The 19,504-nt window shown below is 43.1% G+C and overlaps 1 protein-coding gene across 3 annotated transcripts in view; it reads right to left on the minus strand.

The window, feature by feature from the left end:
- LOC134345843 (putative pre-mRNA-splicing factor ATP-dependent RNA helicase DHX32) overlaps positions 1 to 19,504 on the minus strand; it is a 128,443-nt gene that overhangs the window by 66,137 nt on the left and 42,802 nt on the right. For all 3 annotated transcript variants that reach the window (XM_063047143.1, XM_063047142.1, XM_063047141.1), the window contains 2 exons: positions 18,335 to 18,528; positions 7,704 to 8,088 (listed from right to left, as the gene is read on the minus strand). In XM_063047143.1, coding sequence (XP_062903213.1) covers positions 7,704 to 8,088; positions 18,335 to 18,528 — 579 coding nt within the window. The remainder of the gene's footprint in view (positions 1 to 7,703; positions 8,089 to 18,334; positions 18,529 to 19,504) is intronic.

Consider the following 19,504-nt stretch of genomic DNA (forward strand, 5'->3'; position numbering starts at 1 on the left):
TAAAACACTTAAAATATACAGAAACCTCCCAAAACAGCAGGGATCTCCCTCCTCAAAGGGAAATTTATTAGAGATTTGAAGATTACGCAGATGAGGACACTCACTGAAGATAATTGTCAAAAATCCAAGGGAAAGCAAGGAAAAACCATTTAACTTAAAGTGACACACACAAAATGCTGGTGGAACACAGCAGGCCAGGCAGCATCTATAGGAAGAAGTTTCCTGTCGAGACCCTTCGTCAGGATTAAAGGAAAAAAGAGACAGTAAGAGATTTGAAAGTGGGAGGGGAAGGGGGAGACCCGAAATGATAGGAGAAGACAGGAGGAGGAGGGATGAAGCCAAGAGCTGGGAAGTTGACTGGCAAAAGGGATACAAGGCTGGAGAAGGGGAAGTATCATGGGACTGAAGGCCTTGGAAGAAAGAAAGGAGTAGGGGAGCACCAGAGGAAGATGAAGAACAAGCAAGGAGTTATTGTGAGAGGGGGACAGGGGGACGGGGGAGGGACGGGACAGGGGGATAAATAAATAAACAATTGGGGGAGGGGTAAGAAAGGGAAGAGGGGCATTAATGGAAGTTAGAGAAATCAATGTTCATGCCATCAGATTGGAGGCTACCCAGATGGAATATAAGATGTTGTTCCTCCAACCTGAGTGTGGCTTCATCTTTACAGTAGAGGAGGCTGTGGATAGACATATCAGAATGGAAATGGGATGTGGAATTAAAATGTGTGGCCACTGGGAGATCCTGCTTCCTCTGGCGGACAGAGCGTAGGTGTTCAGCAAAGCGGTCTCCCAACCTGCGTCAGGTCTCACTAACATATAGAAGGCCACCCCGGGAGCACCGGACACAGTATATCACCCCAGCAGACTCACAGGTGGTGTCACCTCACCTGGAAGGACTGTCTGGGGCCCTGAATGGTGGTGAGGGCGGAACAAGTGCTACACCTGCCCTTACACTCTTAATAAGAGTGGGCTTCCCTTCCTCCACTATCAACTCTGCTCTTAAACGCATCTCCCCCATTTCACGTACATCTGCTCTCACTCCATCCTCCCACCACCCCACTAGGAATAGGGTTCCCCTGGTCCTCACCTACCACCCCACCAGCCTCCGGGTCCAACATATTATTCTCCGTAACTTCCGCCACCTCCAACGGGATCCCACCACTAAGCATATCTTTCCCTCCCCGCCTCTCTCTGCATTCCGCAGGGATCGCTCCCTACACAACTCCCTTGTCCATTCGTCCCCCCCATCCCTCCCCACTGATCTCCCTGCTGGCACTTATCCGTGTAAGCGGAACAAGTGCTACACATGCCCTTACACTTCCTCCCTTACCACCATTCAGGGCCCCAAACAGTCCTTCCAGGTGAGGCATCACTTCACCTGTGAGTCGACTGGGGTGATATACTGCGTCCGGTGCTCCCGATGTGGCCTTTTATATATTGGTGAGACCCGACGCAGACTGGGAGACTGCTTTGCTGAACATCTACGCTCTGTCCGCCAGAGAAAGCAGGATCTCCCAGTGGCCACACATTTTAATTCCACATCCCATTCCCATTCTGACATGTCTATCCACGGCCTCCTCTACTGTAAAGCTGAAGTCACACTCAGGTTGGAGGAACAACACCATATATTCCGTCTGGGTAGCCTCCAACCTGATGGCATGAACATTGACTTCTCTAACTTCCGCTAGGCCCCACCTCCCCCTCGTACCCCATCTGTTACTCTTTTTAATGCACACATTCTTTCTCTCACTCTCCTTTTTCTCCCTCTGTCCCTCTGAATATACCTCTTGCCCATCCTCTGGGTCACCCCCCCCCCGTCTTTCTTCCCGGACCTCCTGTCCCATGATCCTCTCGTATCCCCTTCTGCCTATCACCTGTCCAGCTCTCGGCTCCATCCCTCCCCCTCCTGTCTTCTCCTATCATTTTGCATCTCCCCCTCCCCCTCCAGCTTTCAAATCCCTTACTCACTCTTCGTTCAGTTAGTCCTGACGAAGGGTCTCGGCCTGAAACGTCGACTGCACCTCTTCCTATAGATGCTGCCTGGCCTGCTGCGTTCACCAGCAACTTTGATGTATGTTGCTTGAATTTCCAGCATCTGCAGAATTCCTGTTGTTTTTGTTTATATTGTTCTTTTTACATTGTTATTACATTGCAATGGTTCAGTGGGTTAATGGCACATTACTCCAATGCATACGTCGCAATTCACACAACAATATCATGTGCAAACACTGATACAGCTTGTGTAAATAGCAGGCTAAAAATAATGTACTTCATCTCTGCACAAGTCCAGGAAATGGTTCACATTTGGCAGGAACTTTAAAGATACTATAAGTTTTTATAAAATTCATCTCTCTCCCATAAGGTGATGCATTAACTAATGAATTTTAGTAATGGTTTTTCATTTTGAGATTACACCAAAATTTTATTGCAATGTTGACTAAAGAGGGTGGATGTGAAATGCACAGAAAATATACTATACAGGATTAAAATGATAAACTTGGATTAGCATGATATACCAGTGACTCAGCAAAGGCAAGTTTAAAACTAAAGGCCTCAATTAAAGTACCAGTGATCATTTCTACATCATGGGCAGTGTAGCCGTTTGTTCATTACTTTACAGAGCCACAGACCACCAACTGGGGTTCAATTCCCACTGCTGTCTGTAAGGAGTTTCTCTCTGTGATAGTGTGGGTTTCTTCCTGATGATCAGATTTCCCCCAACATCCCAAAGTAGTACCGGGTTGTGGGTGTGCTATGAAGCGTGGCGATACTTGTAGGCTGTCGCCAGCAGAATCTTCAGATTGTGGTGGTCATTGATGCAAATAAAGCATTTCACTACGTTTCAATGCTTGATCTTCTGGCAAGATGGTGCCAGCGACCAATGGCGACCTCTTGCAGAGAGCTTACAAAACTACTGCAATTTTTTTCTCCTTTTTCTAAATGCATTTCTTCTTCTTTTTAACTGGGTTCCTGTAATTTCCCTCCGACTATTTTTGAGCCAACTGAACAATCAGGCGCTTCTGCGATCACCCGGGAAATTCAGCATGGAGCGCACCTATGGCCGTCACTGGGGGGCGGGGGGGGGGTAACACTGCATTGATTCCTAATAGTGAAATACAAACCTGTGGCTCTATTATTTCATGACAATTAGAGCCTCAAACAAAATTAAAATCGATGAGGATGAGCACGGAAAATGACTGTGTGTTCAGTGCTATCTGTCAGCGTTTGACCCATCTCTCTTACGCTGCTGCCATCAGAAGGTGCAAGAGTCTTGGGTCCAATGTTGCCTCTAATTTGTAATGACCAGTGTGCACATAAATCTTGTGATGTGCAATTTTTTTTGCCCAGTGACAACAACATGTGTGCACTGAATAATTTCTTCAATAAAAACGGTACAAATAAGCTTGTTCTAAAATTTGCAGACAAATCATTGCAAACTCCAAGTTGACAACACCATCTGCATCAGATACTGGAAAAGGAAATGTGATTGTGTATGATCATGAAATATAATTAACATGCCAACAAAGTAGAGGGTGACTACCTTTTGTGTGCAGTTTAAATTCCTTTGTGTGCTGATAGCGAAAGCACACACCTTAGAGCGAACATTGCTCTTGGAACATCTTGAGGTTCATTGTCTACCTCTACTGCACTCTCTCTCTAGCTCTTACACTTTATTCTGCATTCTGTTGTTCTTTTACCATGTTCTAGCTGGTTCCTCCATCACTTCCATCAGTTTGAGTGTGTTCCTCAAGATTTGCAGAATCTCTCATGTTGGTAAATTGGTTTATCATTGTCACATGTACCGAGGTACAGTGAGAAACTTATACACAAGAGATTTTGCAGATGCTGGAAATCCAAAGCAACACGCACAGAATGCTGGAGAAATTCAGTAGGTCACTCAGCGTCTATGGAAATGAACAACAGTTGATTTGGACTGGAAAAGGCGGCTCAAGAAGCCAAAATGATGGCTTCTCTCCCCCTTCCTTTCCAGTCCTAATTTAATGGAAAACTTCAGCATGTCACCCATACAGATCAGATACAACAGTGTATTGAGCTAGAACATGGTAGAACAGCAACAGAATGCAGAATAAAGGGTAACAGCTACAGAGAGAGTGCAGTAAAGGTAGACAATGAACTGCATGATGATCCAAGAGCAATGTTCCCGCTAATGGTGTGTGCGTGTGCACGCGGGCACATCTTTTGCTACTAGCACACAAAAGAAAAAAGGTTGTCACCCTCTACTTTGTTGGAATGTATATTTCACACTGCAAGGTTTGATCGCCTCAATAGATTATGGCTGTGGGCTCACTTTCAGCTGCGGTCCGCAATGCTGAATGCATTTTACTAGTTACATGATTTGATCCAGGTCTGCAATCTTCACCACAGTGCTAAACTGACTGACTTGGCAGCTGTGGCCGTGGGGATCGGCTCTTGGACTGGCTTTACCTGCCTCAGCAGCTCATGGCTGTGCAATCACTTTTGGGGACTTACAGCCTGATCTTCAATGTTTTCTGTATTATTTGTTTGCTTTGTGCTGTTTGCTCAATTTTTTTTTTGCACACCTAAGAGAGGAGAAGATACTGGAGAGTAGCCACATTATTTTTATTTATATATATATATATATATATATATATACACACACACACATATACACACACACTGTATGTTTGCTTGCTATCTTGAATGTGCTGTGCTGCAGATTGTCCTGCATATGTCTTGCACCTTGGCCCCAGAGGAACTCTTTAGTTCGGCTGTAATAATGTATGATTGAATGGTAGTTGAACTTGAACTTGAAGACTTGGTATGACTATCAAATTTTTGCAGATGTACCCTGAACATTGGTGAGAATTTTGATTTGTTGAATCGCAGCCTGTCATGGAGCGTCCCGTGCCATGCACAGCTGTGATGGCCAGTTTATGGAGTATATTTAAAGCTGAGGTTGATAGGTCTTGGCTAGTCAGGACATCAAAGGTTACAGGGAGAAGGCAGGAGAATTGGATTGAGAGTGTTAATAGATCAGCCATCATGGAATGATGAAGCAGACCTCAATGAGCCAAATGGCCTAATCTGCTCATATGTCTTTTGGTCTTATGAGTTTAATCAGCCTGCGCTGGTCCATAAAGAGCCGCATGGCATAATCTCACCTTCTAGTACAACGTCTACTGTACCAGAAATCACAATTTTTCAAGAATTTTAAGTGGAGAGATGCAAGAGGCTGCAGATGCCAGAATCTGGAGCAATAAAAAAGCAAACTGCTGGAGGAACTCAGAAAGTCAGGCAACATCAATGGAGGCAAAGAGACATTCAACGTTTTGGATCGAGATTCTGCATCAGGAGTGACGAAGGACCTCAACTCGAAACAATGAATATCAACTGGCCTCCACAGATTGCAATTCCGAATTCCACCCCCATTCCCGCCAACAGATGTTGCTCAACCCATTGGGTTACTCCAGTATATGGATCATTGTCTCTCATACTCCAGCATCTTAAATGTTATGAGGCCTTCTGGCTTCATCATCCTTTCCGGTAGTGAGTTCCAGATCTTCTGTCATGCTCCAGTAGAAATATTGTTCCTTCTTTTCCTTCCAAAATTACATTAAATGTGTATCTTCTGATTTCTCACCTGCCTATCAAGGAACACATTCTTCCTCTTCACCCGTTGCTGGCCCCTCATAACTTAAGTGCCTCTCAGCCTCCACGACTTCATAGAATCAACCCTAGCTTATCCAATCTTTCATCATTCTCAAAATTGCTCAGTCCTGACAACATCTTACATTTGCTCTACATATTCTTCAGTGTAAACGTAGCTTTTCTGTAATGAGAGAAGAGTTCACCTACACTCCTGCATTCAAGGGCATGTACACATTAGTTTCCTTTGAGTATTATTCCTAAATGTACCAACATACTCTTCTCTGGATTAAATTTCATTTGACATTTTTGGATTCAACTCAACCAGACCATCTAGTCACAAACACAAGAGATTCTCCAGGTGCCAGAAATCCAGAGCAACACTGGCTCACCATTCCAGCTCCCTTACCCCTTCTCACCTGCCTATCACCACCCCTCTTCCTTCCCTTTCTCCTATGGTCCACTCTCCTCTCCTACCAGATTCCACCTTCCTCAGTCATTTATCTCTTCCATTTATCATCTTCCAGATTCTCATATCATTTCCACTTGCCCACCCACCCACTTTTACCCTCACCTGGTCTCATCTATCATCTGTCAACTTGCACTCCTCTTCCTCCTCCTCCTCCCCCCACCTTCTCATTCTGGCTTCATCTCCCTTCCATACCAGTCCTGATGAATTGAACTGAATTGACTTTCTTACACCCTTCACATACATGAGGAGTAAAAATCTTTATGTTACATCTCTGTCTAAATGTGCAATGTGCAATTTATAGACAGTATATACAACAGGACAGTCAGTATAGCATAGAAATACAATTGTATCAGCGTGAATTAAGCAGTCTGATGGCCTGGTAGAAGAACTGCCCTGGAGCTTGTTGGTCCTGGTTTTTATGATGCAATAACATTTCCCAGATGGTTGCAGCCAGAACAGTTTATGGTTGAGGTGACTCCAGTCTCCAATAATCCCTTTTTACACACCTGTCTCTGTAAATATCCTCAATAGTAGGAAGTTTACACCTACAGATGCACTGGGCTGTCTGCACCACTCTTTGCAGAGTCCTGCGATTGAGGGGAGTACAGTTCCCATACCAGGCAGTGATGCAGCCAGTCAGGATGTTCTCAACTGTGCCCCTGTAGAAAGTTCTTAGGATTTGAAAGCCCATACCAAGCTTCTTCAACCGTCTGAGGTGAAAAAGGCGACGTTGTGCCTTTTTCACTACACAGCCGATAAGCACAGACCATGTGAGATGCTCGGTGATATGTATGCCGAGGAACTTGAAGCTGTTCACCCTGTCAACCACAGATCCATCGAGGTCAATAGGGATTAGCCTCTCTCCATTCCGCCTGTAGTCCACAACCAGCTCCTTTGTTTTTGCGACATTGAGGGAGACGTTGTTTTCTTGACATCACTGTGTCAGGGTGATGACATCTTCTCTCTAGGCTGCCTTGTTATTATTTAAGATAAGGCCAAACAATGTAGTATTGTTAGCAAATTTAATTAGCAGATTGGAGCTGTGGGTGGCAACAGTCATGGGTGAAAGGTCTTGGCCAAAAATTTGGCCTCTGTATATGGGGCCAATACTGACAATACTGAGTTTTTGATCACTTTAACAAGTACATTTGTTTTATATTATCTCGAACTATATAAATTGGAGAACATAAATTTCAGGCTAACCTTGTTATTGAAATGTAAATCACCTTACCATAGTTTTCCAGCCATTCTTTATCAAACAGATTGTCACATGTAGGAATACAAAGGAATCAGCTGGCTTGGATAAACTAAAAGAACTTCTAGGGTGCAAACACGAGGAAATCTGCAGATGCTGGAATTTCAAGCAACACACATAAAAGTTGCTGGTGAACGCAGCAGGCCAGGCAGCATCTCCAGGAAGAGGTACAGTCGACGTCTTGGCCCGAAACATCGACTGTACCTCTTCCTAGAGAACTTCTAGGGTGAATGATTTCACACTGTCTGATTTGATCCTTCTCCCAGACAACAGGGATGAAAATCAAATCCCATCAAACCAGTTTCGCAATACCCAAGTTAATTGTTTTACAAGTAAGAACACCTACCTTTTCATTGGCCAGGAAGACAATGATATTGCCCTCTTCTCCCTTCTTGTGGATATCCAGTACCGTTTGTGAAGCAGCTGAGACACAGTCCTTGAACTGTCCATCTCTGTATATAACATCCACGGGAAACAAATTTTCTGCGACATCCTCCACTTTAACAAAAGGCGCACCAGGATAGTAACTTCCCAGCCTATCTACCAGGTATGGTGCTGTGATGATGACAACCTTCAGCTCTGGCCTCTGCTTTGGCAAGTCTTTCAATAAACCAAGGAGCACGTCAGTTGCTACGGTTCGTTCATGGGCTTCATCAATAATTATAACTCCATAGTGATGCAACAAGGGATCAGACATCATTTCACAGAGCAATATATCATCTGTACAGTACCTAATTGAAAAGATAAAGGCCTTGTTTTTATAACACATCCCATGCTGAATACATCTCATAACTTATCGCAGTATTCTAACATAGAGGTCAGAATCAGATTTATTATAAGACTGTAAGACATATTATCACTGACACAGGTCGTGAAATCTGGGAAAAAAATTTTAAAATATATAAGTTACAGCTATACAGGACCCTGGTCAGATCCCACTTGGAGTACTATGCTCAGTTCCGGTCACCTCACTACAGGAAGGATGTGGAAACTATAGAAAGGGTGCAGAGGAGATTTACAAGGATATTACCTGGATTGGGGAGCATGCCTTATGAAGGCAGGTTGAGTGAACTCAGCCTTTCCTCCTTGGAACAACAGAAGATGAGAGGTGACCTGATAGAGATGTATAAGACGATGAGAAGCATTGATCGTGTGGATATTCAGAGGCACAGGAAGAGCTTCTTCCCTGAGGCTGTGACCCTGCTGAACCTCACATCACAGTGATAAGCAGTATTGCACCCATATTGTACTGTCTCAGTACTTTTATATTTGTGTGCTGTAGCACTTACTTTTTATTCACTGTTATTTTGTAAATTACACTATTCTTTGCATTTCTGGTCAGATGCTAACTGCATTTCATTGGCTTTGTATCTGTACTCGGCACGATGACAATAAAGCTGAATCAAATCTAATCTAATCTAAATCTTTTTCCCCAGGGCTGAAATGGCCAACACGAGAGGGCACAGTTTCAAGGTGCTTGAAAGTAGGTACAGAAGAGATGTCGGGTAAGTTTTACTTAAAAACGCTGAGTGTGGTGAGTGTGTGTAATAGGCTGCCGGCGACGGTGGAGGAGATGGATATGATAGGGTCTTTTAAGAGATTCCTCGATAGGTACACGGAGCTTAGAAAATTAGAGGGCTATGGGTAACCCTAGGTAATTTCTAAAGTACGTACATGTTTGGCACAGCATTGTGGGCTGAAGGGCCTGTATTGTGCTGTAGGTTTTCTATGTTTCTATAGATACAGATGTGGCAATCTTGAATGACAGTAACATCAGGAAGGAAGAATAAGAGAAACTGGAGAAATGAAAGAGCAGATCGAAAGGATGTGGAAGGTTAAAGCCAGAGTAATTCCAGTGGTGATAAGAGCACTTGGAGCTGTGACACCTGGACTGAGAGAGTGGCTCTAACAAATCCCAGGAACATCAACTGAGATCTCGGTCCAGAAGAACAGCAAGGATACCGCACTTAAACCTCAAGCTCCCAGGCCTCTGGTAGAGGACCCGTGATTGAAGGAAAAGTACACATACACACCACCCATAAGGGGTGAGACCACACACAGGGCACGTGTGGAAAATTTCATAAACTAGAGTAAAAACATCCTACAAGTCTGGGGATGCTGCAAAACATAAATGAAGTGCTGAGTTAATAAATACAAGAGATTCTGCAGATGCTGGAAATCCATAGCATCACAAAGTGCTGGAGGAACTCAGCAGGCCAGGCATCATCAATGGAGAGGAATAAACAGTCGACATTTTGGGCTGAGAACCTTCATCAGGACTGGAAAGGAAGGGAGAAGAAGCTAGAACCAGGAGGGAGGGAGGGGAAGGAGTACAATCAGGCAGTGATGGGTGGGTCAGGAAGGAGATGGGAGGTGATAGGTGAAAGAGGTGTAGGGCGGAAGAAGGAATCTGACAGGACCAGGACAGTGAACCATGGGAGAAAAGGAAGGAGGCCACAGCTTTTACTGCTTCATCAAAAATCTGGTCACAATTAAAAACCTATGCTCACAATTAAAATTATGCAATATTCAATTTGGTGACTAATGATGTTACCCAAGCGAGTCCAAAGTAAGTAGGGGACAACAACATTTAGGATCAAGCTGACTGTTGGAAGATACTTTGGTCAGCTCCAAAATAATCAAAGTTATATCACTACTTCCAACAATCTAGACCAAGCTGCTGTGTTTCTTTATTAACATCGGGAAGGGATGTCTACAAAAATTTTAAAAAACTGAATTAACAGCATCAATGACTACAATGATTGACAAGACCAATAACTTTGCCTAGAATGGTCATTAACAACAACACAAACAAATTCTTAAACAAGAGAAAATCTGCAGATGCTGGAAATCAGACCAACACACACAAACTGCTAGAGGAACTCATGGAGAGTAATAAACAGACAATGTTTCAGGCAGAGATCCTTCATCGGGACTAGAGAGGAAGGGGGAAGATGCCAGAATAAGGTGGGGGGGGGGGGAAGAGGGAAGGAGTACAAGCCAGCAAGTGATAGGTGAAGCCAGGTTGGGGATAGGGACGGATGAAGTGAGAAGCTGGGAAGTGACAGGTGGAAAAGGTAAAGGGCTGAAGATGGAGGAACCTAGTAGGAGAGGAGAGGAACCAGAGGTATTGGGAAGGCAAAGAGAAGAGAATGGGTAAGAAGGGAGCCAGAATGGGGAATGGAAACGAGAAGGGAGAGGGTAAAAATTACTGGAAGATAAAAACATTGATGCTCATTTCATCATGTTGGGTGTTGCTCTTCCAACCTGAGAGTGGCCTTTATCATGGCAGCAGAAAAGACTATGGACCAAAATGTCAGAATGGGAAAGAAAAGGAGAATTAAAATGGGAGGCCACCAGAAAAACCCAACTCTTGTCAGGACGGAGCAAAGATATACAACAAAGTGGTTCCCAATCCAAGTCAGGTCTCGTCTATATGGAGGAAACCTCACCGGCAGTACTGGATACAGTAGACCATCCGAGGTTTCACAGGTGAAGCGTCGCCTCACCTGGAAGGACTGTTTGGGGCACTGAATGATGGTAAGGGAGGAGCTGCAAGGGCAGGTATTGCACTAGTCTTGTTTCCAGAGGTAAGTGCCAAAAGGGAGATCAGTGGGGAAGGTTTAAGTGGTCAAGGGGCTCACTTTATCAGGGACTATATCAGGAATATAACTCATGTAACTCAGAACAGACAACATTTTCTTTTAATGTCAGCCAGAAAGATAGCTTGATATCGAAAAGCTTGGAATCTCGGTTAAGGCTAGACAAGTAAAAATTTGTACAATTTTATTTAAGGCATCGTAAGCATTTCTTGAAATGAAAAGTAAGTTGTAAAATTGAGAAGAGAATGGAAGGACCAAAAGAATTAATGGATAAGATTCCTCAAAATCTTTTTCTACCTCTATGCTGCTCTGTCCTCTCCTACTTGATTTAGTTTGAGTCAGCTGCAGTGCTTGAATGTAAATTCAGTTGCATGAAAGGAAACAGTAAAGAAACAGCTGAATCAATAAATACACATAATAAATAAACTATAAATAGCCATAAAATACAATATTCAAAGTAAGTTTATTATAAAGCTATGCATATATCGCAGTATATTACTTTGGGATCCATTCTCTTGCAGGCATTCACAGTAGAACAAAGAAATACAGGAGAAGCAGTGAAAAACTGCACACAAAGACTGACAAGCAACCAATGCACAAGAGAAGACAAACAATTGGACAGGGACCGAACACTGAGAACATGAGTTGTAGAATACTTGAAAATATCCTGGTTCAGGAGCCTGATGGTTGAAGGATAATAACTATTCCTGAACTTTAATAACTCTCACCAACTTCATTACCAAATGGCACAATTGAGAAATTGTATACTCTCTTCTTTTCATCTATCTCTCTGAATTAAAACAAAAGATTTTGCCATCAAAAGAAGAGGACATATTGAATAAAATCACCTGAGCAAAAAAAAACCTTATAGCATCACAGTCTTCCAGCAAGAAGTCAAGTAAAATTAATTCAGAGCACCGTACAGAAGGAAGGTGTGTATGGCACAGACTGTAAACATTAATCTTTACAGACAAAGTAATTTCACAATTGATGACTTGATCTTAGCATATTAAAAAAAGGAACCGAGAACAATAAACATTCAGAGAACATTATTTTGTTGGTACATAATAAATTTGAGGCTGATATTTTGCACTGAGATTTCAGAAAGGTTTGCATCATTCAAGTGCAAAGGTTAACCTTACACAGCCTGGTCTTATTAATAATTAGACTTGAAACCTCATGACTATCAAAACACCGATTACCTCATCTGAGAGAACAATGTTAAACAGTCTCAGTTTTGCTTTTGTCTTAAGTAAACCTTAAAGGAGAGTATGATAATTGCAATGAAATATAGTACTGTGCAAAAGTACTATATATATATCTAGCAACACACATCAAAGTTGCTGGTGAACGCAGCAGGCCAAGCAGCATCTGTAGGAAGAGGTGCCGTCGACGTTTCAGGCCGAGACCCTTCATCAGGACTAACTGAAGGAAGAGTGAGTAAGGGATTTGAAAGTTGGAGGGGGAGGGGGAGATCCAAAATGATAAGAGAAGACAAGAGGGGGAGGGATAGAGCCGAGAGCTGGACAGGTGATAGGCAAAAGGGGATACGAGAGGATCATGGGACAGGAGGTCCGGGAAGAAAGACGGGGGGGGGGACCCAGAGGATGGGCAAGAGGTATATTCAGAGGGACAGAGGGAGAAAAAGGAGAGTGAGAGAAAGAATGTGTGCATAAAAATGAGTAACAGATGGGGTACGAGGGGGAGGTGGGCCTTAGCGGAAGTTAGAGAAGTCGATGTTCATGCCATCAGGCTGGAGGCTACCCAGATGGAATATAAGGTGTTGTTCCTCCAACCTGAGTGTGGCTTCATCTTTACAGTAGAGGAGGCCGTGGATAGACATGTCAGAATGGGAATGGGATGTGGAATTAAAATGTGTGGCCACTGGGAGATCCTGCTTTCTCTGGCGGACAGAGCGTAGATGTTCAGCAAAGCGGTCTCCCAGTCTGCGTCGGGTCTCGCCAATATATAAAAGGCCACATCGGGAGCACCGGACACAGTACATCACCCCAGTCAACTCACAGGTGAAGTGTTGCCTCACCTGGAAGGACTGTTTGGGGCCCTGAATGGTGGTAAGGGAGGAAGTGTAAGGGCATGTATAGCACTTGTTCCGCTTACACGGATAAGTGCCAGGAGGGAGATCAGTGGGGAGGGATGGGGGGGACGAATGGACAAGGGAGTTGTGTAGGGAGCGATCCCTGTGGAATGCAGAGAGAGGCGTTCTCTAACTTCCGCTAAGGCCCCACCTCCCCCTCGTACCCCATCTGTTACTCATTTTTATGCACACATTCTTTCTCTCACTCTCCTTTTTCTCCCTTTGTCCCTCTGAATATACTTCTTGCCCATCCTCTGGGTCCCCCCCCCCTCCTTGTCTCTCTTCCCGGATCTCCTGTCCCATGATCCTCTCGTATCCCCTTTTGCCTATCACCTGTCCAGCTCTTTGCTCTATCCCTCCCCCTCCTGTCTTCTCCTATCATTTTGGATCTCCCCCTCCCCCTCCAACTTTCAAATCCCTTACTCACTCTTCCTTCAGTTAGTCCTGACGAAGGGTCTCGGCCTGAAACGTCGACTGCACCTCTTCCTACAGATGCTGCTTGGCCTGCTGCGTTCACCAGCAACTTTGATGTGTGTTGCTTGAATTTCCAGCATCTGCAGAATTCCTGTTGTTTGCATATGTATATCTAGGGTGCCTAAGAATTTTGCACAGTACTGTATTTGTGAACATGGAGTGGAGAACAAGTTTGTAAATCTGGCGGGAGTAAAGGACATTGGGATTGATGAGGGTGGAGTGTCGCGGGAGGGGTATGTGACAGGTAGTAAAGAAGGATTGCCAGGGGCAGGTAACTGGCATGGGTACAGACTCACCCTGTCCTGAGACACAAGGAAACGTCATTTGATCTCAAACAGTTGATTTAATGATCATTACACTCTGTGTCTCTGATGCTTCCAACTCCCGCCTGTCTCCCTTCCCCTCTTCCTGACCATGATTCCCCTCTCCCTGCCCCTTTTCCACTCTCAGACCAGAATAGAGACCCATATCAGAATCAGGTTTATCACCACTCACACACGTCATGAAATTTATTTTTCTTTTGGCTGAAGCAGTACAGTGCAATACATAAATTTGCTACAGTATTGTGCAAAAGTCTGAGACACCCTGGCTATGTACATGTGCCCAAGAGTTTTGCACAGTAGTGTAGATAGTAAAATAAAGTAAATCACTGATGCATAAATATATTGGCTATAAATGCACTTTGTCACAATTCCTGAACAAAAAAGATTTTCTTTTGTTTTTATTAAGAGACACAGCACAGTAACAGGCCCACCGGGCCCAATGAGCCTGCATCATCCAACTACACCCATGTCACCAATTAACCTACTAACCTGTATGTCTTGCAGACAGAGGCAGAGTTGAACACAGGTCGCTGGCGCTGTAATAGCATTACTACTATAATAGGGTGCTTTCTCAATTAAGGGAGTGCTTTGGCAGCTGGGGAAATTAAAGAAGGGCACCAGCAAATGAGGTAAGTTACAGGAGTACACCAGCAAATGGTGGGAGGGATTAAAGACTGATTTATACTTCTGCGTTGGTGTGTCTGTGTTGCTCTGCAATTCACTGCCAAAACGCTAGTTGGTGGTGGGGTTTCTATGCCACTGTCTTGAGTTTCTTCGTGTTGAAACTCAACACGAAGAAACTCAAACTTCAAACAATATCGACTGAATCTGAAGGAGGGTGAATTTTCTGTGCTTGTTTGGCCACTGAGAGACATGGACGAGAAAATGCATTCCAAATATTTTCAGATGTCGGCAGGTAGATTTGACGATTTGGTTCATCATCTCCAACCATTTATTTTGCATCAGTGTACGCACAGTATACTCAGAGACTGGCAATCACCATTCGAGTTTTAGCTTCAGGTGGAAGTCAACAGGCTGTAGCAGCTAGCTACAAACTGGCATCAAGCACAGGGTCCTCCATAATTTCGGAGGTCTGTAAGGCTTCAGGAAAGCATTGCAGCCAGAGTTCCTTCCCTGCCCTTCAGTCGCCCAATGGGAAGCTATTGCAGCGTAGGAGGAAATGCGATGCTACCAAGCGGACCAATCACAGTTGTTGCGGTCTGCGTCGTCGCGACTTGTAGTTACATTTTTGGGAAGGTGCACGTCAGGCTACAGCATAGGATACATGGCTACGCCGTACCTACAGCGTAGATTTGACGCAGAAGTATAAATTGGCCTTTAGAAGTCTACATTTCTAATTTAGAAGAAATTAGGGGAAGTCACCAAGAAATAGGAGGACATGGATTGTTAAATTATCATAATTACAATTGTCTCCGATGAAGTGCTACACCATCCTGACAATAACGTAGCAACCAATGCCTCTGCTTCTTCAGCAGGCCGAAGAGAGCTAGTCTACGCACAGCAATACTTATTACCTTCTCCAAATGCACAATGGAGAGCTTCCAAACATGTGGCATCACTGTGCGGTATGAAACTGCACTGCAGTGGACAGGAGGGATCTTCAACAGGTAGTTAAAACTGCCCAATACATCATCAGCACCAGCCTAGCTGTCATCAAGGACATATATACAGAAAGGTGGCAGAAAAAAGGCAGCAATAATGTGAAGGATCCCACCCACCGCACTTGTGGACTGTTAGGCTTACTCCCATCAGGGAAGAGCCTACAAAGCATTCACGCCAATATCATTAGACTCAAAAACAGTCGTCTCCCAAGCCGTCGCCTGATCAACACGTCCACCCATTAATGCACCCACTAACTCCCACCACAACATACACATCAACAAGCATCACTTTATGCATATACAATCTACCTATACAAGTTACTTCTTCATTTTATATTTATATCTTTATTTTATTCTGTTCCTTATGCTTGTGTTTTTTATGCAGCATCAGATCCAGAGTAATGATACTTTGTTCTCCTTTACACTGGCGAATAAATGTATGGATTATAATTGCACTTTGCTACAGTTCCTGAACAATGAATTCGGGGAGTACCTTGGCAGCTATGGGAATTAGAGCAGGCACCAATAAGTGGTGGGAAGGACTTAGAGGAGAGCACTGAAGAAATTATGGGAGGTCACCACAAAATGAGGGAATATGGATTATCTAATTATCATAATTGCAAATTTTCTTATTTGAAATGCTATACTATTCCACTGACAACAACAGAACAACTTGGAGAAAGCTTAAACTGGATTAACCAGTGTGGCAGGCAAGTGATTTTCCCCGTTACTTGTATCTGTTTTAAAGGATTCAAACCCAGTTATAAAACTGATGCAGCCCATGTTAACTCCATGGAACTGAGAGTATTTGGCACTGATGGAGGAGCCATCCTGTTGATCAAGCATGTGAATTTGGTGATCTGATGCCAAGAATTTGTGTCTTTGCTTGGCATCAATCACCTTATCTACTGTGGAGGTTTTGACTTCATTAGATTCTATCAGTTTGTTTGTCATTTACACTTTGGTTATTAATTGAAGGAGGAATCTTGGACAATACACCATGAGAACTGTTTGCTCTGCTTTGAAAGTGCAATTGGATCTTAATGCCCAAAGAAGCAACAGATTAATATCTGATCTATAGGATGTCACTTCCATCACAAAGCCAGTTAGGCTTCAGCTGATCAGTACAGAATCACATTTCCAGAGATCGCAGAATACCAATGGCTGAAATGATCCCTAATTAAATTCAATTCATTGTGTGTGTTAGAGTGAGTTTTTGGGTAGATGATACATTTACACTAAATGACTCTGGTCACCAGTCTTCTGTTTGACAAAGTACTGTGGATTGAGTTCACAACAATGCATTTTCTAAAAGCTGTGAATATCGGGATACTAGCCATAAGCTGTGGATGGAAGCGTGAAGTTTACAGGTAGTTTCTAAGACAGCCTTATCCATACTTTATAAATATTAACTGTCCTCTATGTTAGCACGTAAAATACAAAATAAATGTATTGTGGATTTGACTTGCACTCCTAAAGGCTGTGAGTACCAACCCAGACATGTTGGCGTCGGGAGGAAAGGATGAAGTCAGAAGGTGTGATGTTTTGTATGTAGCTTCAAAAGGAAGCATTGTCTATAACTTGGTAAGCAGCGATTGCCCTTTGTGTTTAGCATATAAATATCATATAAATATCAAGCCCACATTGGGCTAGCAGACCTTTCTACCAAAAGAGTATGGCAAATGAAATAGAATGTTGGAAAATGCATGGTCATGCACTTTGGGAGTAGAAATAAATGTGCAGACTATTTTTCTAAACAGGGAGAAAATCCAAAAATCTGAAATGTAAAGGAACTTGGGAGCCCTTGTTCAGAACACCATAAAGGTTAACATGGAGGTAGAGTCGGTGGTGAGGAAGGCAAATGCAAAGTCAGCATTCATTTCAAGGGGTCTGGCATACAAGAGAGGGATGTGATGCTGAGGCTTTATAAAGCACTGGTGAGGCCTCACCTTGAGTATTCTGAACAGTTTTGGACTCATGTAAGAAAAGATGTGCTGGTATTGGAGAGGGTTCAGAGGAAGTTCACAAGGATGATTCCCGGAATGAAAGGCTTATCATACGAGGAATGTTTGATAGCTCTGAGTCTGTACTTACTGGATCTTAGAAGGAAGAGGGAGCATCTCATTGAAACTTATCGAATGTTGAAAGGCCTAGACAGAGTAGATGTGGAAACAATGATTCCTATGGTAGGGATCTAGGACAAGAGAGCACAGCCTCAGGATAGAGAGGCGTCCATTTAAAACAGAGATGCGTAAAAATTTCTTTAATCAGAGGATGGCAAATTTGTAGAATTTGTTACTACAGGCAGCTGTGGAGGCCAGGTCATTGAGTATATTTAAGGCAGAGTGAAAGATTCTTGATTGGACATGGCATCAAAGGTTACGGGGAGTGGGGCTCAGTGGGGGAAAAAGTGATCAGCCATGATTGAATGTCGGAGCAGACTCAATGGACCAAATGGCCTAATTCTGCTCCTATGTCTTATGAAATATCAAATTTTGAAAGCTCTAGATAGTGTGGTTCTGAACAGGATATCTCCCATTGTGGGTGTGTCGAAGACCAGAAGACACAGCCTCAGAATATAGGGATGTCCATTTAGCCGCTGGGTGCTCTATCTGTGTAATTCATTGACACGGATGATTGTGAAGGCCATGTCATTGAGTGTATTCAAAGAAGAGGTTAATAGATTCTTGCTTCATCAGAGCATTAAAGGTTATGGGGAGAAGGCAGGAGAATGGGGTTGAGAGGGATAATAAATCAGCCATGATGGAATGGTGGAGCAGATTCAATGGGCCAAGCGACCTAATTCTGCTCTCATGTCTTGTGGTTTTCTGTGTCAAGTAAACTAAATAAAAGATTCTGACCTGAGAACAGTTTCGGTGGTGCAGCAGTCTTCATAAGGAACACGGTACCCAACTTCATGACCTACATTCAAGTCCAGTTCATCTGCTACACGTTGTGCTAAACACATGGCAGACAGACTGTGAGGCTGGGTGCAGACCACCATTCCATGTTGATACTGGACCGATAGGGCATACTCAGCACACCACTGGGCAATCTAATGAGGGAAAACAATGACAACATCAACCACATCGTATTGTTTAATTTTGTTTAACTTGCTGTTTTCACTTTAAAGCACTAACAAAAAAAAACTTAATACTTTTTCTATAACTTGCTATGGAAAAATACTATGAACCAGATCTTACTAGTCTTGAAATATAGCTCAGATATCTATTTTAAAAAGTTAACATGTAGATTAAGGAATTATCTAGTCATCACTTCATTGGACCACTTCAGGACAGATAAAATGCGGAAGACCAAAGACAACTTGGCACCATACTGTAGAGGCAGAAATGAGGACTCAGAACCACACCTGGGGCACAATAGAGAAGACCGCTAAGGACAGATAGAGGTGGAAGAAAATCATTGCTGCCCTAAATGCCAACAGTGTAACATGCAGAAAGTAAGATTAAAGAATTACAAAAGTAAAGTTCAATGGTCAAAGTAAATTTATTATTGAAGAATGTATATGTCATCATATACTTCCTGAAGATTCATTTACTTGCAAGCATTCATAATAAAACAAAGAAATACAACAGAATAGTGAAAATCTATACACAAAGACTGACAAACAACCAAACTGCAAAATAAGATAAACTCTGCAAACACATCAAAACACAAATAAATAAATACACAAGTAAATAAACGATACTGAGAACACAAGTTGTAGAGTACTTGAAAGTGAGTCGATAGGTTGTGGAATCAGTTCAGTGTTGAGGTGAGTGAAGTTATCTACACTGGTTCAGGAGCCTGATGGTTGATAGGTAATAAATAGTATGTTCACCTCTACTACAAGATGATTTAAATACATTTGGGTAAGGCTTGTTGTAATTGGAAAGCATTTTAATAAAATCACACCCTCGGTAATATATAATTTTTTCTCCATGAACTATTAAAGAAAATATAGCATCTACCCTTAGAAAGGGAGCAATGACACGTCATGATATTACTGACATGAGAGAACTAGAAGGAGA

This window comes from Mobula hypostoma, chromosome 4, assembly GCF_963921235.1.
Source record: "Mobula hypostoma chromosome 4, sMobHyp1.1, whole genome shotgun sequence".
In the NCBI taxonomy this organism is placed as follows: Eukaryota; Metazoa; Chordata; class Chondrichthyes; order Myliobatiformes; family Myliobatidae; genus Mobula; species Mobula hypostoma.